The sequence below is a fragment of the Vulpes vulpes genome, chromosome 2, assembly GCF_048418805.1.
Source record: "Vulpes vulpes isolate BD-2025 chromosome 2, VulVul3, whole genome shotgun sequence".
NCBI lineage: Eukaryota > Metazoa > Chordata > Mammalia > Carnivora > Canidae > Vulpes > Vulpes vulpes.
In genome coordinates, this window is record NC_132781.1 from 84,034,496 (window position 1) to 84,057,881 (window position 23,386).

The 23,386-nt window shown below is 37.6% G+C and overlaps 1 protein-coding gene across 1 annotated transcript; it reads right to left on the bottom strand.

The window, feature by feature from the left end:
- Positions 1–8,174: 8,174 nt before the first annotated feature.
- Positions 8,175–8,831, bottom strand: KHDC3L (KH domain containing 3 like, subcortical maternal complex member; the record flags this gene model as incomplete). Its single annotated transcript, XM_072743591.1, has 1 exon — positions 8,175–8,831. A coding segment is annotated over one exon (591 nt), but the record flags the coding sequence as incomplete, so codon positions are not given.
- Between the last annotated feature and the right edge of the window lie 14,555 nt (positions 8,832–23,386).

Sequence of the window (23,386 nt, forward strand, 5' to 3'; positions counted from 1 at the left end):
GTAACATTGCATAATGAAAAGTGCATGGTATTTGCAACAAAGAAAATTTGATTTTAAATACAAATCCAACTATTCATTAGATGTAAGAGACTTTGCATTTAATTTTATTGAGACTTTCTCAGGAAAAAAAATTTTAAAAAGACTTTCTCAGGAATACACAGTAACACAATTTTTTAACCATTATATCTCCATGTTTGAATTTTAAGTTCTTCTAGTTCAGTGTTGGCTTTTTATGGCTAAATAGTTTTTTTCAAAGATCCTGATAATCTTGGTGGGTTTTATCTCATAGTTATACACATTGCTTAAGTAGTTTTTGACTTGAAAATTTGTCCTTGTCCTGCTATAGGAGCTTCTTTACACATATATTGTTTGGTTAGGATCAACTGTCGAATACTAGTTTTCTTATATTTTTCTTTTTTTTCTTTTTACCTCCATTTGGTTTTGTCATTTTAAAGTATTTATTTTCCTATACTTTCTCTATTTTTCCAGTTGGAAGTATCCATTTATTGACCTTATATTTGAATAATGATGTATATTTTTAAAATAATGACGTATTTGAGTAAAATATTTTTAGACACATTCCTTCCCTCAAAACTTGTCTCCTAAGTTTGAAAAATCCTGTTTTATCAACGGTATTTTATCAATATTACTTTTCATTTTTTTTGAAATTCATATCACTTCAAAAAAGATTTATATTATTTTAAGTTTGGACATTAATGTCTTTTTTCATGCTGTGGTGGAATCATGTAATTCTGGCTTAAAACTCTTTATTCTACATGTGCTACTGTTTTAGGAAGGAAACACTTTTACAATATGATGATTGCTTTTGAAAGTGAGCTTTTGAGAGCAGTTCTTCTCAAATTTGATTAAAGAACTTACTGTGCAAATATTATCAAGAATTCTCAGAGGCAAGAGGTTAAGATAAAACAGATATTACAAACTAAGACAGCAATCATGCTTAAATCTGTACCCTTGGGTTGAACCGAAAAGACAAGACTCAGATGAGATTTACTCTTAAGATGCAAAGGACATGGGAGAAAATCTGTTTAGTTAGTAGTATTTTGACAGACTTTGCTTAGAACTTTTCCATTTTTGTACACAAGCAATTATGCTTAATTATCCTGACTCTTTTTGGCTTTTATCCTTTTTGTGCCTTTTCAAAATCACATTGAATCTTTTCTTCCTCTCCTAGGGACTTTCAGAATGTGCTAAATGGTAAATATTTTAATTAGCAATAAAATGTTATAGAGTAAAATCGAACAAACACTTACTGAAACAAAACAAAACAAAAATACAAAACCACATTGATTATTCATCGTGGTTAGTTCTTGTGTGAGGAACTGGACGTGGTCAATTTTATTTAATCTTCACACACATCTTTGAGTTATTAGTAGCTCCAAACTAAGAAGGAGAAATGGGCTCAAATAATGAAGTAACTTGCAGAGTGCCCTACATCTAATAAACAGCTGGCTTTGTGTTCAAATTTACCTGGTTGCAGATTCTATAGACTTTTTATCAGCCAATGTTATTTTCTAAAGAAGATTAGGACATGGTTCCTGTCTTTAAAGAGATTTCAGTCAATTGGAGCATTATACCAAAGCAATAGAAATGATTAAGATAATTTCAAATGTATAAACACGTAAAATATTAACTTTAAGTACTTCACCTGTCAGTATGCTGACCCTTGATTCTGACCCTTGTTTTTTTCCATGTTCTATTGCTGATGCTTTTAATAAACATTTTATACTTATGACCTATTTCTATTATTCTCTTCTCTTTGAGGATCATGTCATTGATTTGAGGATACTTCTTTTATAATATGTATAAAATAATAACTCACAAATAACACACGTAATACACAGTTGAATAATATCCGTGACAGTTCACATACTGATTGATAGAGAATTCATCATTTTTCACAGGACAAGTGAAGCAGCATAATGGAGACTTGTCTAATCAAAATATTTTGGTTTATTTTTAATATATTTTTAAGCGCTTCGGTGTTATGGAATCATAGGGAGTCTAGCGAGAAAATCACCAGGTAGTCAATAAAGCTTATGAGCAAGGAGCTGACTCAATAGGATTTGAATATTAAAAAGAGAGATAGAGAGGAGAAGAGACCAGAGGGAGGGAAGCTTGTAGGCAGAGGAGCTATTCTAGTAACAATTGCTGTGTTCTGGAGACAGATGAATGCCCAAGGTAAGGCAATAGTGAGGATTAAGAGAAGAGGGTAAATGGGATAAATGATAAGAAAGTAGAAATGATAGCACTTGAGATCAGCAGTTTTCAACTCAAGTCTGTGTGTGTGCTTGGTGAATTTGTCAAAGAGAAACCAGTTAAAAAGCAAGTAAAATGTGTACATTGTATGTAAATGTGCAACCACCTTTCTTTCCTGTTTCGCAGCCTTAAAGTTATGAGCAAGTTCTCAACATGTGGGTCTGAGGCCCAAGATGGAGGGAAGGTTGAGAAGTGTCCAAGTACTCAGGATGATTCTGTAGTCTCCAACTTCAGTGTCTGCCATGTGGCTACCATCCACCACCAGTATAAGAAGAATAGAGGGGGAAAAAAAAAGAAGAAAAATTGAGGAGAAATAGGTTGGTTGGGTGGAGATTGAATTTCTTTTCCCAGGATTAGCAATTTGAATAGTTAATGAAGTTTATAAATGCGAAGCCAAATCTGATACAACCCTTCCAGCTGTTAGATGTATATTATTTTCTTTTGACAAGCCGGATCCTCAGTTTTACATAATACAAGAGGCTTCTGAGAAGACAAGGCTTTGAAATCTTTGTGACTTTTTCCTAAGTCCTTTATCATCAAGCTTGTAAAGCTATTTTATGTCATTTTCTTTTGTAAATCTGCACTACTTGTCGATTTACATCATATGCAGTTTTTCCACATTCTTCTTCAGCAGGATGGCCCTCCCTGTCGTTATTAATTACAATTGCAAATTGCCTAATTTTCCTGGTTACTTTTTAAGGTACTCTTTCCTATCACATATCGTGTGTTGAAGTAGTCCCTCTTGTGAGTATAAGGAAGAAGCAGTTTTTTTCTCTAGAACTTCGGAAAATTTGGAAATGTGCACAAAAGAACATTTTCTAGTATTTTTCTAAAACTATTAAAAATGATTCTCCATATCCATTGTTTTCAGTAAGACTGAATTCTGTGTTAATACAGATTTCGAAAACCCATAGTGAAAGCAATGAACAACAACTAGTGATGGAGGCTAAAAACCATTATGTGCGTTGTGGTATTATTTACTTACTTGATTACATGGTTCCAATTTCTTCCTACCTGCACCCTTATTTTCTGTATAATCAAACATCAGGAATTTTTCTTAAGAAATGTTTTTTTAAAAAAATATAATGCAGATTATACCTGCAGGAATATAGACATCGAGCGTAAGGAAATGTGATATAAGATTTTTAATTATTGGGGAATCCCTGGGTGTCTCAGCAGTTGAGCGTCTGCCTTCAGCCCGGGGCGTGATCCTGGAGTCCCGGGATCGAGTCCCACATCAGGCTCCCTGCATGGAGCCTGCTTCTCCCTCTGCTTGTGTCTCCACACCTTTCTCTCTGTGTCTCATGAATAAATAAATAGAATCTTAAAAAAAAAGAATTTTAATTGTTGAAGAGGAGATGAAGTAAAAAAATTTACATGTATTCTTTTTTTTTATTTTTTTATTTTTTTTTTATTTATGATAGTCACAGAGAGAGAGAGAGAGAGAGGCAGAGACACAGGCGGAGGGAGAAGCAGGCTCCATGCACCGGGAGCCCGATGTGGGATTCGATCCCGGGTCTCCAGGATCGCGCCCTGGGCCAAAGGCAGGCGCCAAACCGCTGCGCCACCCAGGGATCCCCTACATGTATTCTTATTGAAGTCACATCAACCAGAGTTCTCAGATCTCAATGACACCTAGAAACTTCCATTCATTTTCTGGTTAAGAAAATAGATATTTAGAGATAAGGAAGTTTGTGTTGAGAAGTAATCATTTTTAGCTATAATATTTCACGTGAAGCAGTATGGTATCCTGCTTGGAGCAGGTGTTCTGGAATTTTATAAAGTACCTAGCTCTGCTACTTATCTGGTTCCTAGAACAAGAACCTTAGTACTCTGCATCACATTGATGAAGTTTGTGAAGTTTTTTTTTTTTTTTTTTTTTTTCTGAGGAGTAAGTGAAAAATGTGCACAGAACACTTCTAACTAGGGGATAGCAAGACTTTTGTTTATGAAAGTTATAACTATCATTAATGATTTTTTTCAAAATTTGAGGAAGTCAGAAGTTAAAAGAAAGCAACTAAATGTGATACTTGGGTCCAAAAAATGCATTTTTATAGGTTAAAGAATTGCCTATGTCTGGATGATCTAGAAACTTTCAAGAAGGGTTGTAGATAAAAGATAATATTTGGTATCTATTTAGATTTTAAATTATGATAATTTTTATTGATTTATTTTCTGTTCCAACTAAGACTGAAGAGTTAAACTATGTCTTACACTTCTGTACTGTGGGTATAACAGAGTTTGCAAGTAGCTGACACCCCTCTGTTCAGTTCATTGATGGGGTACCTTTCTCTTTTGATAGTGATAAAACCTGCTAAGGAAGAATGTATTTTTAGACAATTACTTTGAAATTTTTGTTTTTTCTTTATCAGCTCAGTATCCAGCCTAAAAAGTCATGATATTTGCTGACTTTCTGCATCGTACCAACTGTTTTTGAAGTAAGTAGCAAAATCATCACAGCCTTCATGTCTACTAACATGGATATTGAGGGTATCTCTCTGTCACCAAAGAGCAAAGTTCTTTACTAGGTCTCCTTTTTAAAAAAGGATTTTATTTATTTATTCATTAGAGACACACAGAGAGAGGCAGAGACACAAGCAGAGGGAGAAGCAGGCTCCATGCACGAAGCCCAATGCAGGACTCGATCCCAGGACCCCAGGGTCATGCCCTGACCCGAAGGCAGATGCTCAACTACTGAGCCATCCAGGCGTCCCTATTTACAAAGTCTCCTTCCCTGCTGCATATTCTTGCAGCAGGGAAGGAGTGTTGCAGAGAAAGCTGAGTAGGTCCTGGGAAATCATCCATTTAAAATAAAGCCAACTATGGGAAAATTATAACCACTCTTAAAATTTTCCTTAGAGTGAATCTGTATTTGATGGAGGATAAGTGATATAGCAGTGGCTATAGCTTTTAAAACACTGGAAAAATAGCACAGAATAACAAAAATCCATAGTAATACTTTATTCATAAGGCAAACAGTATAATTAGTTGAGTCTGATGCTTTCCATACATCACAAATTTCATGTTCCACTGAGGACTGGTAGATTAATTGCAAAGAAACTTCAGTCAGCAGATTCTCTTTCCATGAAAAATTGTCAGAGACAAACACTTCTTAAATGCCCTCTTTTTGTTGATTACTTTTAAAATTATGTTGTTGATGAAATGTCAATATAAATGCATTCTTAATTCACTTTTAATGTATCCTTGTGAACGTACTTTTAGAAACATCTCTCCCAGTCATGTATTTTTGTGTTCATTTTCAGTGACTTCTAAGGGCATTCATGCCACCGAAGTGTATTTTCAGCCAATTTTCAAATATCTATTAGCTCATAGGGTGCATGTCATTCATTCCCCACCCCTTCTTGTGCCTCTTTTTAAAAATAAGTCACAGGTTAAATGAAGCTATGAACGTCTTTGAAGTACCAATGATACTTGGAAAGTAAAGGAAACAGGGAACACTTGCAAGTAACATATGGGAAGTCTAGGAAATGAAAAGGTGAACACCAAAAATTATTTATGGCCATTGTCCTGGGTGAACCTCAGAATTGCATCCCAGAGCATCAGCTTTTTGTTACCATCTGGCCCTGCAACTAAAAAGACTTCCTTGGCTTGATGTAGTCTGAGGACGTATCAACATTAAAACCTGAAAACATTTATGGCACTAGGTAGCTACCTTTGCAGATCATTAAAAAAAAAAAAAAAAATAGAGAGAGCCTTACTTAGCATCTTTATCACATCTGCTTAGTTTTAGGAGGTCTTACTGCAGGGGTGCAGGAGGAATGACATCTAGTTATATCCAATCAACTCCGTATGTTATGATTGATTCTAAAGGCATCTGGCTCTATTATATTTGCTTAAAGCTCTGCTGTATTTTCAACAAATGATTGTTTATATTGGTCTCCTTTGTAGCCCACGGTGATGGTTTATGATGTATTCTGCTATTTTCGTTTACTGGAGTGGATATTTACACACAGATACTTTGGCTTCGAGTATTTTCATTTTGTTGTTAGGGATTCGGTATTCATATGCAGAGAAATGCTGACGAGTCACTGCACTTATCTGTTGCTCGGAGAGATGATGATGGGTCATAAACCCAGATATTAAAACAAACAGCAAGAGAAGAGTTCGTTTCTTTCAGGTCTGATCCCTAAACGATTTTCTTACCTGCAAATGAAACAGGCAGTAAAGGGAGTCACATTAACAACCCTTATACATCATATTTACTTGTATCATTATTATGTCCTCAAGTAGAAACAAAATCAATACAATTGTTTATATTTATCTAGTATTCATTCTGTCTCAGACAGTCCTCTAAATGCTAAGCATGAATCAATGCATTTAATTCCAGTACTATTCTATGAGGTAAATACTAGTATTACCCTGATTTCACAGATGAGGTAACTAAAGCACAGGAAGTATAATAATTTGGTCAACATTAGACAGTTGGTAAGCAGTAGAGCCAAGATTCATGCCTAGGAAATTTGGTTTTAGAATCCATACAGTGAATTACCATGCTATTCCATCTCTTAATGTATGTTGACACCTGAAAGAGCAGAATGATTTCATTTTGGAGGGATGACTATTCAGCATAAAGAAATCTGTGAACATTGTCTAACCAAAACCATTACTATAAACTTAACAAAATTTATACAACATCATAAGGTATAGGGATTGGTAAATCTGAGAGGTGGTTCTGGGAAAAAAATGAGAAAAGTAGCCATGCACATTAAATCATGATAAATACTACAATCAAATGGGATTCATTAAGATTGACTATTTTCAAAAAATGGAATAAAATAAAATCCAAATTGATAATAACAGATTTATAAAAAGTAGCAGACAATAACACAAAAAAAATTGAAAATACTACTTAAAAGTCATAATGTCTTTACACTTTGCTGAAATCTTTCAAAGTTTGAAGAGATATACAGCTATTAAGAATTATATGATTAGGGATCCCTGGGTGGCGCAGCGGTTTGGCGCCTGCCTTTGGCCCAGGGCACGATCCTGGAGACCCGGGATCGAATCCCATGTCGGGCTCCTGGTGCATGGAGCCTGCTTCTCCCCCTGCCTGTGTTTCTGCCTCTCTCTCTCTCTCTCTCTCTCTCTCTCTCTGTGACTATCATAAATAAATAAAAATTTGAAAAAAAAAAGAATTATATGATTAGAAAAATAAGATTAGCAAATTCATCATATGAAGTTATTATTATCTTAATTCCAAACTTGGTGATAAGTACTTAAAAGTAGAAAACTCTATGCCAATTTCACATACGTGCATAACAAAGCATTTAAACAGAAATGTTAACAACTACAATTAAATATGATTCACTATTCCCAAAAAGGATTTGATCCAAAAATGCAAGCATATAAAAAAATGCAAGCATAGGTGATGTAATGACATATATTAGTTACTAAATAAAGTAAATAAATAGTATTGATTAAATATACATTAGTAACTTAAATGTATCATTTTATTTATTTTTATTAAGATTTTTTATTGTATTTATTCATGAGAGACACAGGGAGAGAGAGAGAAGGGCAGAGTCATAGGCAGAGGGAGACGCAGGCTCCATGCAGGGAGCCTGATGTGGGACTCGATCCCAGGACTCCAGGATCAGGCTCTGGGCTGAAGGCAGGCGCTAATCTACTGAGCCACCTGGAAATCCCCTGTATCAAGTTTTAAAATGGAATTTAATTGCTTTAGAGAATGATTCACCTTTCATGACATTTTTAAAAACCAAAACTTTAACTTTACTTTTTTTTTTTTTTTTGAAATTCAATTCTTTATTAGAACTCTTTAGATCAATGTTTGCAAACATTTAACATGGGGGCAGGACCAAAATCACCCACAACCATCCCTTCCCCAGCTTCTGCCAGAGGCAGCAAGACTTAGATGAACAGAGCACTAGTAAGGTCTTCCACTTTATCCTTGCCTGGCTCCTGCTCCCGGGCCCGAAGTACTTTCATAACCCGGTAACCACACCCTGGGTAGCGTCAGGAGATCGTTGGGTCGCCGCCTCCCGGGCCACCGCGCTGGGGGACACCTGGGTCGCCGCCTCCCGGGCCACCGCGCTGGGGGACCGCTGGGTCGCCGCCTCGCGGGTCGCCCTCGGGGACCGCTGGGTCGCCGCCTCGCGGGCAGCCTTCGGGGACCCCTGGGTCGCCGCCTCACGGGGAGCGTCGAGGGTCCGCTGGGTCACTGCATCCTGGGCAGGGGCCTTCTCTGAGCCCAGTTCCGTTCTTTGTGCCCGGAGTCGGCGATGATAGTCAGCCAAATTCATGATCATCTTGGATACATCTTTCTGGTAATCAGGCCGACCAAATATAAAGATCTCGGCCTCGCCCTCGGGGTCCCACTGATTAACGTGGAGTAGGGTCTGCGACACACACTCCACGTGCGGAATGTACTCTGCTCCTCGGCCGAAGATCGCTTCAACTAGCCATGCCTCGAGATGAACTGTCTTCGGATTCTTTAGGTACTCAATGTGGAACCAGTAGGGCCGCTTGGTGAGGTTACCGAGCATTAGGAAAAATGATTTCTGCTTCATTATTATTATTATTCAGCATAATTTGGAAATTTTGGTCTGGTCAATGATGTAAGTCAGAAAATAAAATCAGGAGCAATAATTAGGGGAAAAGGAGAGATAACTATATTATGTAGAGATGAGCCTATTCTATCTCAGGATCTCTAAAAAAACATCAGATAGAGTTAGCTGAAATTTAGTAACATGGTATTTTATCAAAATCAATATGCTAGCAACAACCATAACATGAGGTCAAAGATGTGAGAAATCCGTATCATACTGCAATGGGTAGAGAAGGCTTCTTGCAGGAGATTGGCCTAGAAATGAAATTTGGAGGGAAAAGGAATGGGCTAGTTTAATCAAGAGAGGAGGGCTTCCTCAGTAAAGGGAATGCAAGTGAAATGTGGCATTTGACTAGCTCTCTCACCCACCATCCCTCTTTAAGAAAAAAAAAATGTAATATTGCTCCTCTTTTTCTGACTTTCCTTTGGTTTTCTGTCCTTTTTGTATGGAACACATGGAACATTTTTTAAAATCCTATATATGACTCTTATCTCAATATCGTTGAACTTTGTATTAAATTATTTGACATTTAGAAACATGTTTGTTTTGTTATTAAGTATTTTGAGAAATCATAAATTTCTCCAAATGTAAGTGTAAATAAGGTTTTATGCTTCCTTCACTCTCATCAGAGTCTTGGATGAATGGATGACAGTCGTGGCTAAAAATAGAAAAGGCAACCCAGTTATTCTTAGAGTGAATTAGACTTCAATTTGATTGTTACTCATGGCTAACACTTCATCATTTTGTTTCCTGTCTGTGACACAGTTAGGGTAAATGTATAAACAATTCTTGTCTCTATATTCCTCACTTCATATATTTGAAACCAGTGCTACTCTGAGCAACCCATTATTTTTTTCCCCATCACTTCAGGAAAAGAGCAACATGTGAAATAACCAAAAACTCCATCATTTAAGGTGTGTGCGTGTGTGTGTATTTAATACGATCTAATTAAATTCTGGAAAGGAGACTGTTATGCCAACCATTAAAAGAAATCTAAGTACCAAGGAAGACCTGCAACCTACTACAAGTTTCTACTACTATTGTGTTTGTATCGGGCCCCATGGGGGTGTGATGGACTAAATATTTGTGTCCCTCATATATTCATGTGTTGAAGCTCTGACCCCTACTGTAACCGTATGTAGAGGTGGGGCCTGTGAGAAAGTGACTGATAAAGCTTAAGTGAGGTCATAAGAATGGGTCTTTAATCTTAGAAAGAGACACCAGAACTCTCTCTTTCTTCTCTCTCTTTTCATCCTGTAAGAACGTGGTGAGAAGGCATTCTTCTGAAAGGCAGAAAGAATGCTCTTACCAGGAACCAAATTGGTTGGCACCTTGATCTTGGACTTCTCAGGCTCCAGAACTGTGAAAAATACATTTCTGTTATTAAGCCACCCAGTCTACGGTACTTTGTTATGGAAACCTGAAGACAAATCTTGGTGCTGTGAAGTGGGGAGCTGCCATAGCAAATGCCTAAGCAGGTGGAAGTGGCTTTGGGACCAGGAGATGAGTAGAGGCTGGGGAGCTCTGAGATGTTAGGTACACAAAGCCAAGATTATTGTAAAGGATTGTTGGCAGAAACGTGGATGTTGAAGGTGGTTCTGGTGAGGGTTAGGAAAAAAAAGAGGAGAGCTGGAGACACAGCCTTTTTCTTGGAGAATACATAATAAATCATGGGCAGAATGTTGGTAGACAAAGGGATGCTGAAGTCCATTTCGGTGAGGTTTCAGATGAAAATGAGGAGCATATTATTGGAAACAGGAGGAAAGCTGATCCCTGTTATGAAGTGGCAAAGAGCTTGGCTGAACGACATTTGTGCTCCACTGTTTTGTGAAAGGCAGAATTTGTAAATGGTGAAACTGAATATATGGCAAAAGAGACTTTTAAGCAAGTGTTGAAGGTGTGGCTTGGATCCTCAGTATTTATAACAAAGCACTGGAAGAGAGCAGAAAATTGAAGAAAGAATCACTAAGCACAAAGGAATAAAAAGTTGAAGATTTAGAAAGTGTTTCACTTATTCATATTGCAAAAAATGAGAAAGCTAAGGGCGTGATCAAACAGCGATTGGTCAAGAGATTATAGTTACAGCTCGTGGGCTTACTCAGCCACCTCTGCAGAAGCCAGGACTATAGACGGGGTTGTATCACCTCTGCCAGCTAGGACCAAAGGAAACGGAGGAGGGGAGGGGATGAAGGGAAGCTGTGAACACGCACTGTCCTTCAAGAAGGATCTTGAAGCCCGTTCAGATCTCATCAGGACTGATATTTCTACCAGGGACCCATGGACAAAGCTACTCCCTTCTCATTTGCAGAAGGCAGAACCATTGCAAAAACCCACATGGGTAGGACTGCACCACAGAGCCAAAAGGGGCCAGGCTGTCTACAGGCTGTAGGGGAGGTCCTGTCATCCTAATGGTCTTGGGAAGTAGAATGTTGGTCCAAGGAGGATTATTATTCTTCAGCCTTAAGCTCTAATGGATTTTGCCTTGCTCTATTAGGACCTTGCTCAGAATAAATCACACTTGAGTCTCACTCTGTCTGATGTAGATGATATTCAGATGAAACTTTGGACTTTAGAGTTGATGCCGAAATGAGATGGAATGAATATATATTTGGATGTGAGAAGGACATAAATTTGGGGGGCCAGGGGCAGAATGGACTGAACATTAGTGTCCTATCCAATTCTTACATTGAAGCTGTAGCCCCCAGTGTGACAAGTATGAAGAGGTGGAGTCCTTGGGAGGTAATTAGTATTAGATGGAGTCCCGAGGGCATAGTCTTCCCGATGAAGATAGTGCTGGAAGAGTAAGAAGAAGAAGGGAGTGGAGGAGGTGGAGGAGGAGGAGGAGGAGGAGATGGAGGAGGAGGAGATGGAATAGGAGGAGAAGGAGGTAGAGGAGGAGGAAGAGGTGGAGGAGGAGGAGAAGGAGAAAGAGAGAGGGAGAAGAAGGGGAAGAGGAAAGAGAAGGAGAAAAAGAAGAAGAGGAGGAGGAAAAGGAGAAAAGGAGAAGAAAAGACACTAGAGCTTTCTTTCTCTGCCACGTAAGGACGAAGCAAGAGGGCAGCCACCTGTTAGGCTAGGGAGAGGGCCATCACTGAGAGTAGACCTGCTGGGGCTTCCACCCTGGACTGCCCCGCCTCCAGAACAGTAACGAATAAATGCCAGTTGTATAAGTCTATGGCATTTTATTACAGCAGCCTGAGGTGACTAGGACACCAAATACAAACCCAGTTGGCAGAACTGAACTCTGATAGGGAGACCCGAGACCATAGAGAACATAAGGCTCATGCTCTAATGAAAAGTTACCAAAATTTCAAATCCATAAACAATTGTCCTTGAAGTCACTTCTCGATTGCTTAATTTACTTTAATTTTCCATTTTGGCTCTTCATAGATAGAGCATGCCTCCTTCCCCCATACACACACAGAGAGAGAGAGAGAGAGAGAGAGAGAGACAGACAGACAGACAGGGAGAGAATGAAGGGATGTTACTACCTTTTGGGGGAGAATGTTGTATGTGTGTGTACATATATACTGTGTGTCAAAGATTGTACATTATCATAAAAATACCATGAGGTGATAGCATTAACCCATATTTTGAGGATAATAAACTGAGGCACAAAAGATAAAACTTACACAATATCCCACTATTTGGGAATTAATTGACAAGGATTTACGCAAAAATACTGAAGCCTATAACCCTGGGTGAAGTTGAACTATATCATAGCCTTCACATCACAATGTTCTGGGCATTTACAGAAGTTCTGAAAATCACTTTTACATAAGTAGTGATTTTTCCATATGTAAGGCTGTATTTGGCATTTATAACTATTAGCAGCAGAATTCAGGAAAAATTCGTTTTACAGTTTCTTCCTCACCCCTCCTTTTCTCCACCTACCTTCTCCTCCTCCTCTTTTCTTTTTCCTTTTCTCCTCCTCCTCCTCCTCCTCTTCTTTCTTCTCTTCTCCTTCTCCTTCTCCCTCACCATCTTCCATTTAGGAGGAGAGCATCTCATTGAGTTACTGGAACAAAACGGATCTTTGGTTGACTGTGTTGTGTATAGACAGCAAATTATTTGTTTTATTGTATTATGCATAAAATTGAACATACCCCAGCCTTGTAATAAAAAGCTCCTGCCTTTCATTTGCAATGTGTGCTCATGCTATCAGTTTTATCGTGAGGTCTGCTTGTGACTTCTTCACAATATTCTCTTTCTATGACTCCGCCTAGTTCCCACCATACTCCAGTCTTCTCAAAGCATCTCTTCAGCTTTATCCCCTAATACTCATTATCTTGATACTTATTATCTTGCTATTTTCTAGGTCAAATTTTAAAAATTATAGAGCATACGATTAGACTATTTGAGGGTTTTTTTGTGCGATGTCTTCTCATAGGACTTCGTCTTATGTTTTGGCCACCTTTGAATCACCTAGCTCTTACCTTAATCAGTGGTACTCAGAGAGTAGAAACTTAGTGGTGGGGGTGGGGGGAAGGCCAGTAATTATTGTCTCTTAAGCTATGTTTCTGTCTATTCATTCAGTTATTTGTCCCCTAACATTTATTAAGTGTTTATTATATACCAGACAGTATTCCAGGCTCTGAGTCACAACTGTGGTCAAAACAGAGAAAATCCTGTTCTAATCTAGGTCATATTTAATAAGGGAGAAATGCATAGAAATAAATGCTGTGTAAATATTCAGTGTGTCATTTAAAATAAAATAAAGTATGATACGGGTGATAAGAGTGGTAGGGTTGCCACGATCATTACTGTAACCAGAGAAGACTTCTTTGAAAAGAGTGACATTTGAAAAGAGACATTGAGGATAAGATGAAAGAAGCCAAATAACTCTTCAAGGGATAGTGCTGTAGGTGTTCTGTGATGTGAGTAAACACAGAATATTTAAGGATCAGCTAAGGACATCAGAAAGCAGTCAGGCCTTTTGGCCATGAAAGACATTCATTCTTACCTTTTTTTAGATGGAAACAATTTGAGCACTTGAGCAAAAAAAGTGGCATCAACTTATTTATGCTTTTCTTTGCACGATTACTACGGGTGGCTGTGGGAACGGTTAGTAGCGTGGTCAGAATGAGAACAGGGAATTTTTCCTTAACGTAGTTATGGAGGATATGGGCACCAGGACCCGTATGTTTCTATTTCAATTACAGAGAATGTGTAGCTGATCAAATCTAGCCTACTCAGTGAAACAGCCTATGCTACTCAAGAATTTGAGAGTCGACAAAAGAGTTACTGATTTTTATAAACATATATTTTAAGAGAATGTTAACAGTGGCAGGAAAATTTCATATTCATAGGGAGCACTTCTGAAGAGCCTTATAAGTTCAAACATTACGAGTGCTATTTTCACTTAATTCCTTTTACAGAGTTCTGTGTGCACTAAAAGTATGACCTATTCATTTCATACTCATTAAGAAATCAATTTTTTAGAGTAAATGTTACAAATGAATATTTAATTTAGTTGCAATTAAGAATGTGTATTTACAGAACATTTCTTATTAATTAACCCAAACCAGAATGGCTAAACATAGAAAAGTTTGACCTTCTACTAAACCATTCACTTGGCTCTGCTTTGTTTTCAAAAGCACCAGAACTTGATCCAACCTGGTCATGTCTCCCTCTGTACACATCTCTTCCTAATGAGGTTCCACTCCCCAGGCAGTAGGCAGCAGGCTCAGCTCTGCATTTGACTGCAGAGTCAAACACTACATCTCCAGTTGATTCTGGGGAAGGTTTAATAACCAGAAGCCATTCCAATAAACCACTCTTACAAAGTGCCTTCCCATTCCTACTCAAAATGAGCAAAACAGTCACTTTCCTCAAAATGAGATCTTTAGCACAAATATAAACACAATGCGTTGAGATAATTCACTTGAGTTCTAGCTCTAGGAATCACGAATCAGAAGGAAACTGGCCCTCTAATTTCACTAGATCTTTGCCACTTTTTTCTCCTTGCACTTTTCTTTTAATCAAAAGCCCAAATTAATATCAAATAGTTGGAAATTATGTTGTAAATACTTTACTGAACCGTTCAACTAATTTCTGAATGCATGCAGTCACTGAAGCTCGGTGAATAAAGACGTCACAGCATGCTGCTGGAACTTAAAGAAATCACCTGTGCTCTTCTGCATGGTCATAATCTCTCCAAAAAAAAAAAAAACACACACACACACACACACACACAACAACAACAACAACAAAATACAAAACAAAACAAGATTTTAAACATGTTCTGGCCCATGTTACAGCTTATCAAATAATACTAAACCACAAAGTCCCAACCACAGATCATGACGGTTTCACAGTTCACTTCAACTCTTTAGAAATCAATAGCCTGCTCCTCAAGTCATGAGCATTGCTTAAGATTTTGTTAAAATGGTAGTCATTTTGCAAAGTATAGAGTCGGAAGAAATAAAAGATAGTTTTAGCTATCATTTATCACCACTTAACAATCTTTCCTGAGGTTTAGAAGTTGGTATTTGGTCTGTAGTATAGGAGCCACATATAAGAGAAATAATAAGGCCATAGTTATGTTCTTATTCATGTTATACATTAATGTCTTGAAAAGTTGGCAGAGGATTGGTACCTAACATTGTTAGAATGAGTAATTATTCACTGCAGATTTATGCTATAATGTAGTTAAGTGACAACAAGCTGTTTTCTTAAATGTTAATTAAGAACCTTCTTAATTTATGAAGCTCTGTGCTGTTTGTGCTGCCTTGAACTAGGCCACTCATATTGCCAAATAAGTTCCTCTGAATAAATCATGTCTCAGCAATGAACATTTGCATTTTTGTCAGTGCAGAATAATTTGGGGAACACCATGTCAGAAGACAGTGTGTAGACTGGACACCCTCCGGAAGACTATCTCTTCCAATTCTATGATTACTGGGGAGATTTAGTAATATTATCTCTAAGTAGGAGGGACCTTAAGTTTCTGCTGGCAATTATTTTGTGTGAGAATCAGTCATGATTTATAATATCTTCTACTTATCCTAATTACCCAAAGCATATGCATTTTCAAATATACAAATGAATTACATTAAAAAATAAGTTTTTGGATCCCTGGGTGGCGCAGCGGTTTGGCGCCTGCCTTTGGCCCAGGGCGCGATCCTGGAGACCCGGGATCGAATCCCACGTCGGGCTCCCGGTGCATGGAGCCTGCTTCTCCCTCTGCCTGTGTCTCTGCCTCTCTCTCTCTCTCTGTGACTATCATAAATAAATAAAAATTAAAAAAAAAATCTTTAAAAAATAAGTTTTTTTTTGGATGTTATATAAGCATTTAATGATATATGCTTTCTTGGTGGGCACTAAAATGAATCTCAGGGAGCAATAAAGAGTTCAATAAAATTTCCATCTTGGAAGTCTGAAACAGGAGTGATGGTTAATCATTTTCTGTAGGATTCCTGTTTAAAATTATATAACAGGGAACATTTTTCTAAGGTCACCATATGCCAAGAACTCTCTGCCTAGTATGGAGTGTGGGGTGCGCTTGTGTGCGTGTCAGTGTGACATAAAATGACTTAATGATGTATCTTTGCTCCTAGGTTTTACCTTCATATAAAAGTTATGATGGTTACACATAGAACAAATGGAACTACGAGCGCATTTCATAACCTTAATATCTTTATATAGTATTATGTTCTGTGGTCCACCAGATTTAAGATAGTTGTATTTCCTTATAGTCACATTTTCCTTTGTTACTGAAAAGACTTTGGGATTTCATCTGACAACGGTGCTGTTTCTGTCACACAGCTTTGCACACAGCAGCAAAGACAGGATGATTCTTCATTGTAATCAATCTCTAATGGAGGCTAGAAAGGTATTGACAGGATATTAAAACAAGACTTGATTTTCCTTGGTTCCAAACTGCTCAATTTTCTGTCTTTTGTGAATATTTGGATGCTCTGTTTCAATTGCTTTTGTAAGTCTTGGAAGTATTTTTAATTCATTATATAGTTTCACATTCATACACATTTCTGTATGAAGTATACTTCCTACCTGTGAAATAGGGTCACTTAATTACCCTCTGGCCAATTTCAAAGTCCCTTCATATTTGTCAGTCTCAGCCATCAGTGAAATCTTCATATAGTAACAGAAATTCTTTTTTTTTTACAGAAATTCTTTTTTTTTAAAGATTTTATTATTTATTCATGAGAGACACACAGACACAGAGAGAGAGAGACAGAGAGGCAGAGACACAGGCAGAGGGAGAAGCAGACCCCACACAGGGAACCCGATGCGGGACTCGATCCAGGGACCCCAGGGTCACGCCCAGCCAAAGGCAGGCACTAAACCACTGAGCTACCTAGCAATCCCAGTAACAGAAATTCTTTTCTTAAAAGAATTATATTATTTTAAAAGAATTATATTCTCCTTATTGAGGTATTATTGACATAAAAAACCCTATACATATTTAACATATACCATTCAATGAGCTTGGGATAAGTATACATCTGTGGAACAATCATCACCATCAAGGTTATAAACAAATCCATCATCTCCCAAAGTTTCCTATTATTATTACTATTATTATTATTATTATTAATTATTATTACCATTGTTATTTTTGTGGTAAGAAGACATAATAAGATCTTAGCAAATTTTAAGTATACAATAGAGTATTGTTAGCTTACAGACAGTATGTTACGTAGTAGTTCTTTGAATACAAAGGCCTTAAAATTATTTTTGTAAGATTTTAGGCATTTTTGAGAATAATTTTTACATTATATATATATATATTCCCCTCCCATAGGTTCATCTGTTTTATTTCTTAACTTCCACATATGAATGAAATAATGTAATATTTGTCTTTCTCAGACTAAATTATTTTGCTTAGCATAATACACTATAGCTCCATCCACATCATTGCAAATGGTAAGATTTCATTCTTTTTTGGTGGCTGAATAATTTTCCAGTGCGTGTGTGTGTGTGTGTGTGTGTGTGTGTACGTGCACTCAATCTTCTCCTTTTTTTAAAAAAGATTTATTTATTTATTCATTCGTTCATTAATTCAAAGAGACAGAGAGAGAGGCAGAAACACAGGCAAAGGGAGAAGCAAGCTCCACGCTGGGAGCCCGACGTGGGACTCGATCCCAGGACCCAGGATCATACCCTGAGCTGAAGGCAGATGCTCAACCACTCAGCCACCCAAATGTCCCTCAAATCTTTTCTATCCGTTCATCAGTTGATGAATTTGGACATTGTTATTTGGCTATCCTAAATGATGCCGCTATAAACATTGGGTGTGCAAATATTCCTTTGAATCTATATTTTTGTATCTTTTGGATAAGTACCTAGTGGTACAATTGCTGAATCACAGGTACTTTCTATTTTTAACTTTAATGAACCTCCATACTGCTCTCCAAAGTGGCCGTACCAGTTTACATCCCCACCAACAGTGTAGGAGCATTCCCCTTTCTCTGCATCCTCACCAACACCTATTATTTCCTGGGTCATCAATTTTAGTCATTTTTTTTAAGGATTTTGTTTATTTATTCATGAGAGACCCAGAGAGAAAGTCAGAGACATAGGCAGAGGGAGAAGCAGGCTCCCCTTGGAAAAAGTCTAATGTGGGACTTGATCCAGCATTCCAAGATCCCTGAGCAGAAAGCAGACGCCCAACCGCTGAGCCACCCAGGTGTCCCAATTTTAGCCATTCTGGCAAGTGTGAGTGCTATTTCATTGTGGTTTTGATACGTACTTCCCCGGTAATAAGTGATGTTGAGCATCTTTTCATGTGTCTGTTGGCCATCTGGATGACTTTGGAAAAGTGTCTACTCATGTCTTCTGCCCATTTTTTAACTGGATTATTTGTTTTTTTGGGTGTTGAGGTTGATAGATTCTTGATAGATTTTGATTTATCAGATATGTCATTCACAAATATCTTTTCCCATTCTGAAAGCTGCCTTTTAGTTTTTTTGATTGTTTTCTTCACTGTGCAGAAGCTTTTTATCTTCATGAAGTCCCAAATAGTTCATTTTTGCTTTGGTTTCTCTTGCCTTTAGAGACATATCTAAGAAGAAGTTGCTGTGGCCTTTGTCAAAGAGGTTGCTGCCTGTGTTCTCCTCTAGGATTTTGATGGTTTCCTGTCTCACATCTAGGGCTTGCATCCATTTTGAATTTAGTTTTGTGTGTGGTGTGAGGAAGTGATCCAGTTTCATTCTTTTGCATGATATAGTCCAGCTTTCCCAACACTATTTGTTGAATGAGAAAAATGAGTTTGTTACCAAAATATATGAATATTAAACAAACATAACTGCTCTGTTTTCCTATCTTTGGATATATCAGAGATTTGAGGGTGGAGAATTATTGATCTGGTTGTAGATTTTGAGTCCTATTTAATTACATAATGTAGTAATGGAATGGAATGGAATGGAATCTTCAGGGTGAAGATTCCATAAACAAGATGACAACGTGCAGTTTGGTCTGGATATGGTCAAATGACAAGAGCAGCAGCAGCAGCAGCAACAATAATAAGGTCAACTAGCATTTATTGAGGGACACCAGTGATGGTGCTAAGTACATCACCAACGTTAACAGTTAGTTCTCCCAGCCTATCAGATGAATATGCATTATGGTCTAAGTTCCAGAGATGGGGTTATTAAGACAGAGAAATTAAGTGATATGACCCAAGTGACCCAGCAAGTGGTAGAGCCACCATCCAGACCAGGACCTACTCTTGCCCTCAAATCTTTACAAAAGGTCCTTTCTCATTTGATTCTGAACGTCTGGGTTGTCATATAGTTTTGTATGACACAAATGAACAGAGTCCAAATTTTTGTTGCATTTTTTAAAAGAAAAAAATGAATTAAAAAGATGGCAGACGTTGCAAGCAGAAACACACTTACTTTACAAACACCCAGCCCTCATGGAGTAAACTAAACACCGGGTTTGATGTTGAAAGACTTATTTGACATATCTTCACCCTCCTCTGTTACACACAGGCACCTAAGTGATGCCCATGTTGGGCTCAAGAGGTGGTGTGGGTGATGTTGCCAGAACAGCTCTGTGCTCTGCCATCATGCCCCCTCCTGCATCTCCTGATATTAGTGGCATGCATTTGAAGGAACCTGTAACAAGTTTTAGTGAAAATCCAGTTAAAATCTTCTTTGATGTATGAAGAAAGAGATCTTGAGAGGGAAAAAAAAAAAAGTTACTTGCAGCAGACTTGATTAGTGACAGAGTGAAGATGAAGCCCTGGCCCTGGCAATCATTTCAAGGGTTCTCTCTAAATGCCCTCTTCCTGGTGGGAGCATTGTCAGGCTATGCACAAGGAAGACATCAATTGGCCTTTACAAGATAATAATAATGAGTTACTTGACAGATCTTCTATAGAAGAAAGCAATTATCATTTATGAGTTAAGAGGTGGCCTGGGATTATTGAAAATATCATAAAATCCCTTCTAGGGATTGCCTTGCTTAAATACCATTTATCAATTGGTGCAGCAATATCATTCATTTCTTTTCAAACATGATTCTATAAATATATTCAACAAATATAATGGTGCCCACCAGTATTTTAGAGGCTTAACTAGATGAAGGGAGGATGATAGACTAGGGCATTAATTCAAGGTGAACATTCATTTTCATTCATTTTTCAATCATATCTGGATTTTAGGTCTATTTCTTGGACCAAGTGCCTGGCAAACTTGAAAATTATAATTAACCCTTTTAAATGGATCCAACCTATTATATCTGTACATATTTACTGAGGGCCTACTGTATCTCGGGTGCAGTCGCAGCATCCTTTAGGTAAAAATCCACCTAACCATACAATTGCCCCCTCTGTCACTATTTCTACTTCTGGTTTATGGATGAGGAAACTGAGAAGACAGTTGAAGTAACTTACTCAAAATCAGTCAATACATGGGATTTTAACCTATGTAACAACAGTCTCCAGGATAGAGTTTTAATTTTTACGTTACACTCTATCCCTCCTCCGTTGTACAGTTCTGCCATTTAAACATTGATCGAGATAATGCGTGCAAACCACTTAACATGCATTATCATTTTGAAGGCCCTGTGAATGTTATTATTATTATTTTTTAAAGATTTATTTATTTATTTTGAGAGAGAAAGAGAGTGTGCACCTGTTGGGAAGAGGAGCAGAGACAAAGAATCTCAAGCAGAGTCTGCACTGAGCTGGGAGCCTGACCAGGGGCTCGATCTTATGACCCTGAGATCACGACCTGAGCCAAAAACAACAGTCAGACGCTCAAACAGCTGAGCCACCCAGGTGCCCCCGGTTATTATTATTATTTATTATGATTATTATTAGTATTATTAATATTATTAATATATATTCAGACAATTTTACTAAGTTTTATGCATCATTGAAGGCCCGATGAAAAACACAGGACTGGATGCAATCCATGTCTTTGTATTATGACAGTGTCTGTAATCCATGTTTCAAAGAACAAAAAAAGCAAAAATGATATAGTCTTTTGTCCCAACGGGCTTCGTTAGTCCCTCTGCTGCTTTCTCTGTCACCGTGTCACTGTTCATTAGCACTTCCACAAGAGGCTGTGCTAAGTCAGAGGACCTTTGTGAAAGCCAATCATTGAATGTGGAAGCACCTACAAAAGACATGGATTCAAAAGAAGGAGAACATGGACATGAAGCGTATTGTTTGAAATTAGCCTCAGGAGTTTAAAGATATCCATTACTTGTTTCCCCATGGCCACACAGAACAGAATCTTGGTCCCGACTCCACTTCATTATTTTTAGACAACCTTGACTATAGCCTGTCAAAAACATCATATTATTTTGATTGTTTCATGATAGAAAATTCAGATACAGAAGACGTGAAAATCACCAAGCCTATCTGAGCATTTTAGGAGCTCAGAAAACATTTCTCTTTCAGTCTGTTTTATAGGTTTTCCTCTTTTCCCTGGTAGTTCTTTGTACATACCGGCCACAACTTCTACGGAGAGTCAGTTCCTCTGTGGGGACATCGAAAAAGTGCCACATGATGCCCAGATGGTGAGCTGGAAATATATCTTCATTCTGCTGATGCTTCTAGCCTGCTATATTCCAAGTGGATAATGGGACTGTTTTAAGATTTCGGTGTTCCATTTTTATTTTAATTGAGGCAACTCGACATACAATATCACGTTAGTTTCAGGTGTGTGACACAGCGATTCCGTGTTGTCTACATTGCGAAACGCTCACTACAGTAAGTCCAGTTACCGTCGGTTACCACACAAAGTGAATACGGCTTTATTGACTCTACCTCCCATGCTGGACATGACACCCCCATGACTTACTTATGTTATATCTGGAAGTTTGTACATCATGACTCCCTCCCCCTGCTTCATGTCCCTCCCCCCCGACCTTTGTTCCTCCTGGAAACCACCAAACTACTCTCTGTATCTATGGATTTGCTTTTTTTTTTTTTTTTTAACTTTGTCCTCTTTTCCTCACTGGCTGCACCAATTCGCATTCCCACCATCACTGCACAGGGTTCCTTTTTCTCCACGTCCTTACCAACATGCTATTTTTTGTCTTTTTGATTCCAGCCATTCTGACATATATAAGGTGATATCTCGTTGTGGTTTTGATTTACCTTTCTCTGATGATTAGTGACGTTGAGCATCTTTTCTTGTGCCTGTTGCCATCTGGATGTCTTCTTTGGGAAAATGTCTATTCAGATCCTTTGCCCATTTTTTAATTGGATTTTGGTTTTGTTACTGTAATTGAGTTAAATGAGTTATATGATTTTCATATAAAGTCATATATGATTCTATGATTTTAGCTATCACATATTTTAGATGTTATATATGTTAGATATTAATCTCATATCAGATATATGATTTGCAAATACTTTTTCCCATTCAATAGATGGTCTTTTCATTTTACTAATGGTTTCCTTTGCTGTGCAGAAGTTTTTAGTTTCATTTAGTTTCATTTGTTCACTTACGTTTTAGTTTCCTTGCCTTTGGAGTCAGATTCACATGAAAACATTGTAAAAACTGATGTCGGGGAACTTACTGCCCACGTTTTCTTCTAGGATTTTTAAGGCTGCATTCTTAGGTTCAAGTTTTTAATTGATTTTGAGTTATTTTTTTATATGGTGTGAGAAAATAGTCCGGTTTCATTCTTTTGCATGTAGTTGTCAGTTTTTCTCAACACCATTTTTTTTAAGAGATTGTCTTCTCTTCATTGTATATTCTTGATTTTTTTTTACCTTGCATTCTATTAGTCTGTGCGTCTGTTTTTATGCCAACATGATACTATTTTGATTATTATAGCTTTGTAATATAGCTTCAAATCAGGGAGTGTGATAATTCCAGTTTTGTACTTCTTTCTTAGATTGTTTGGCTCTTCAAGGTATTTTGTGGTTCTGTGTAAGTTTTAGAATTCTTTATTCTACTTCTGTGAAAAATGTCATTGCAATTTGATTGAGATTGCATTGAGTCTGTAGATTGCTTTAGGTAGAATGGACATTTTAACTATATTAATTCTCTAACTCATGAACATGAAATGCCTTTCCATTTATTTGTGTCTTC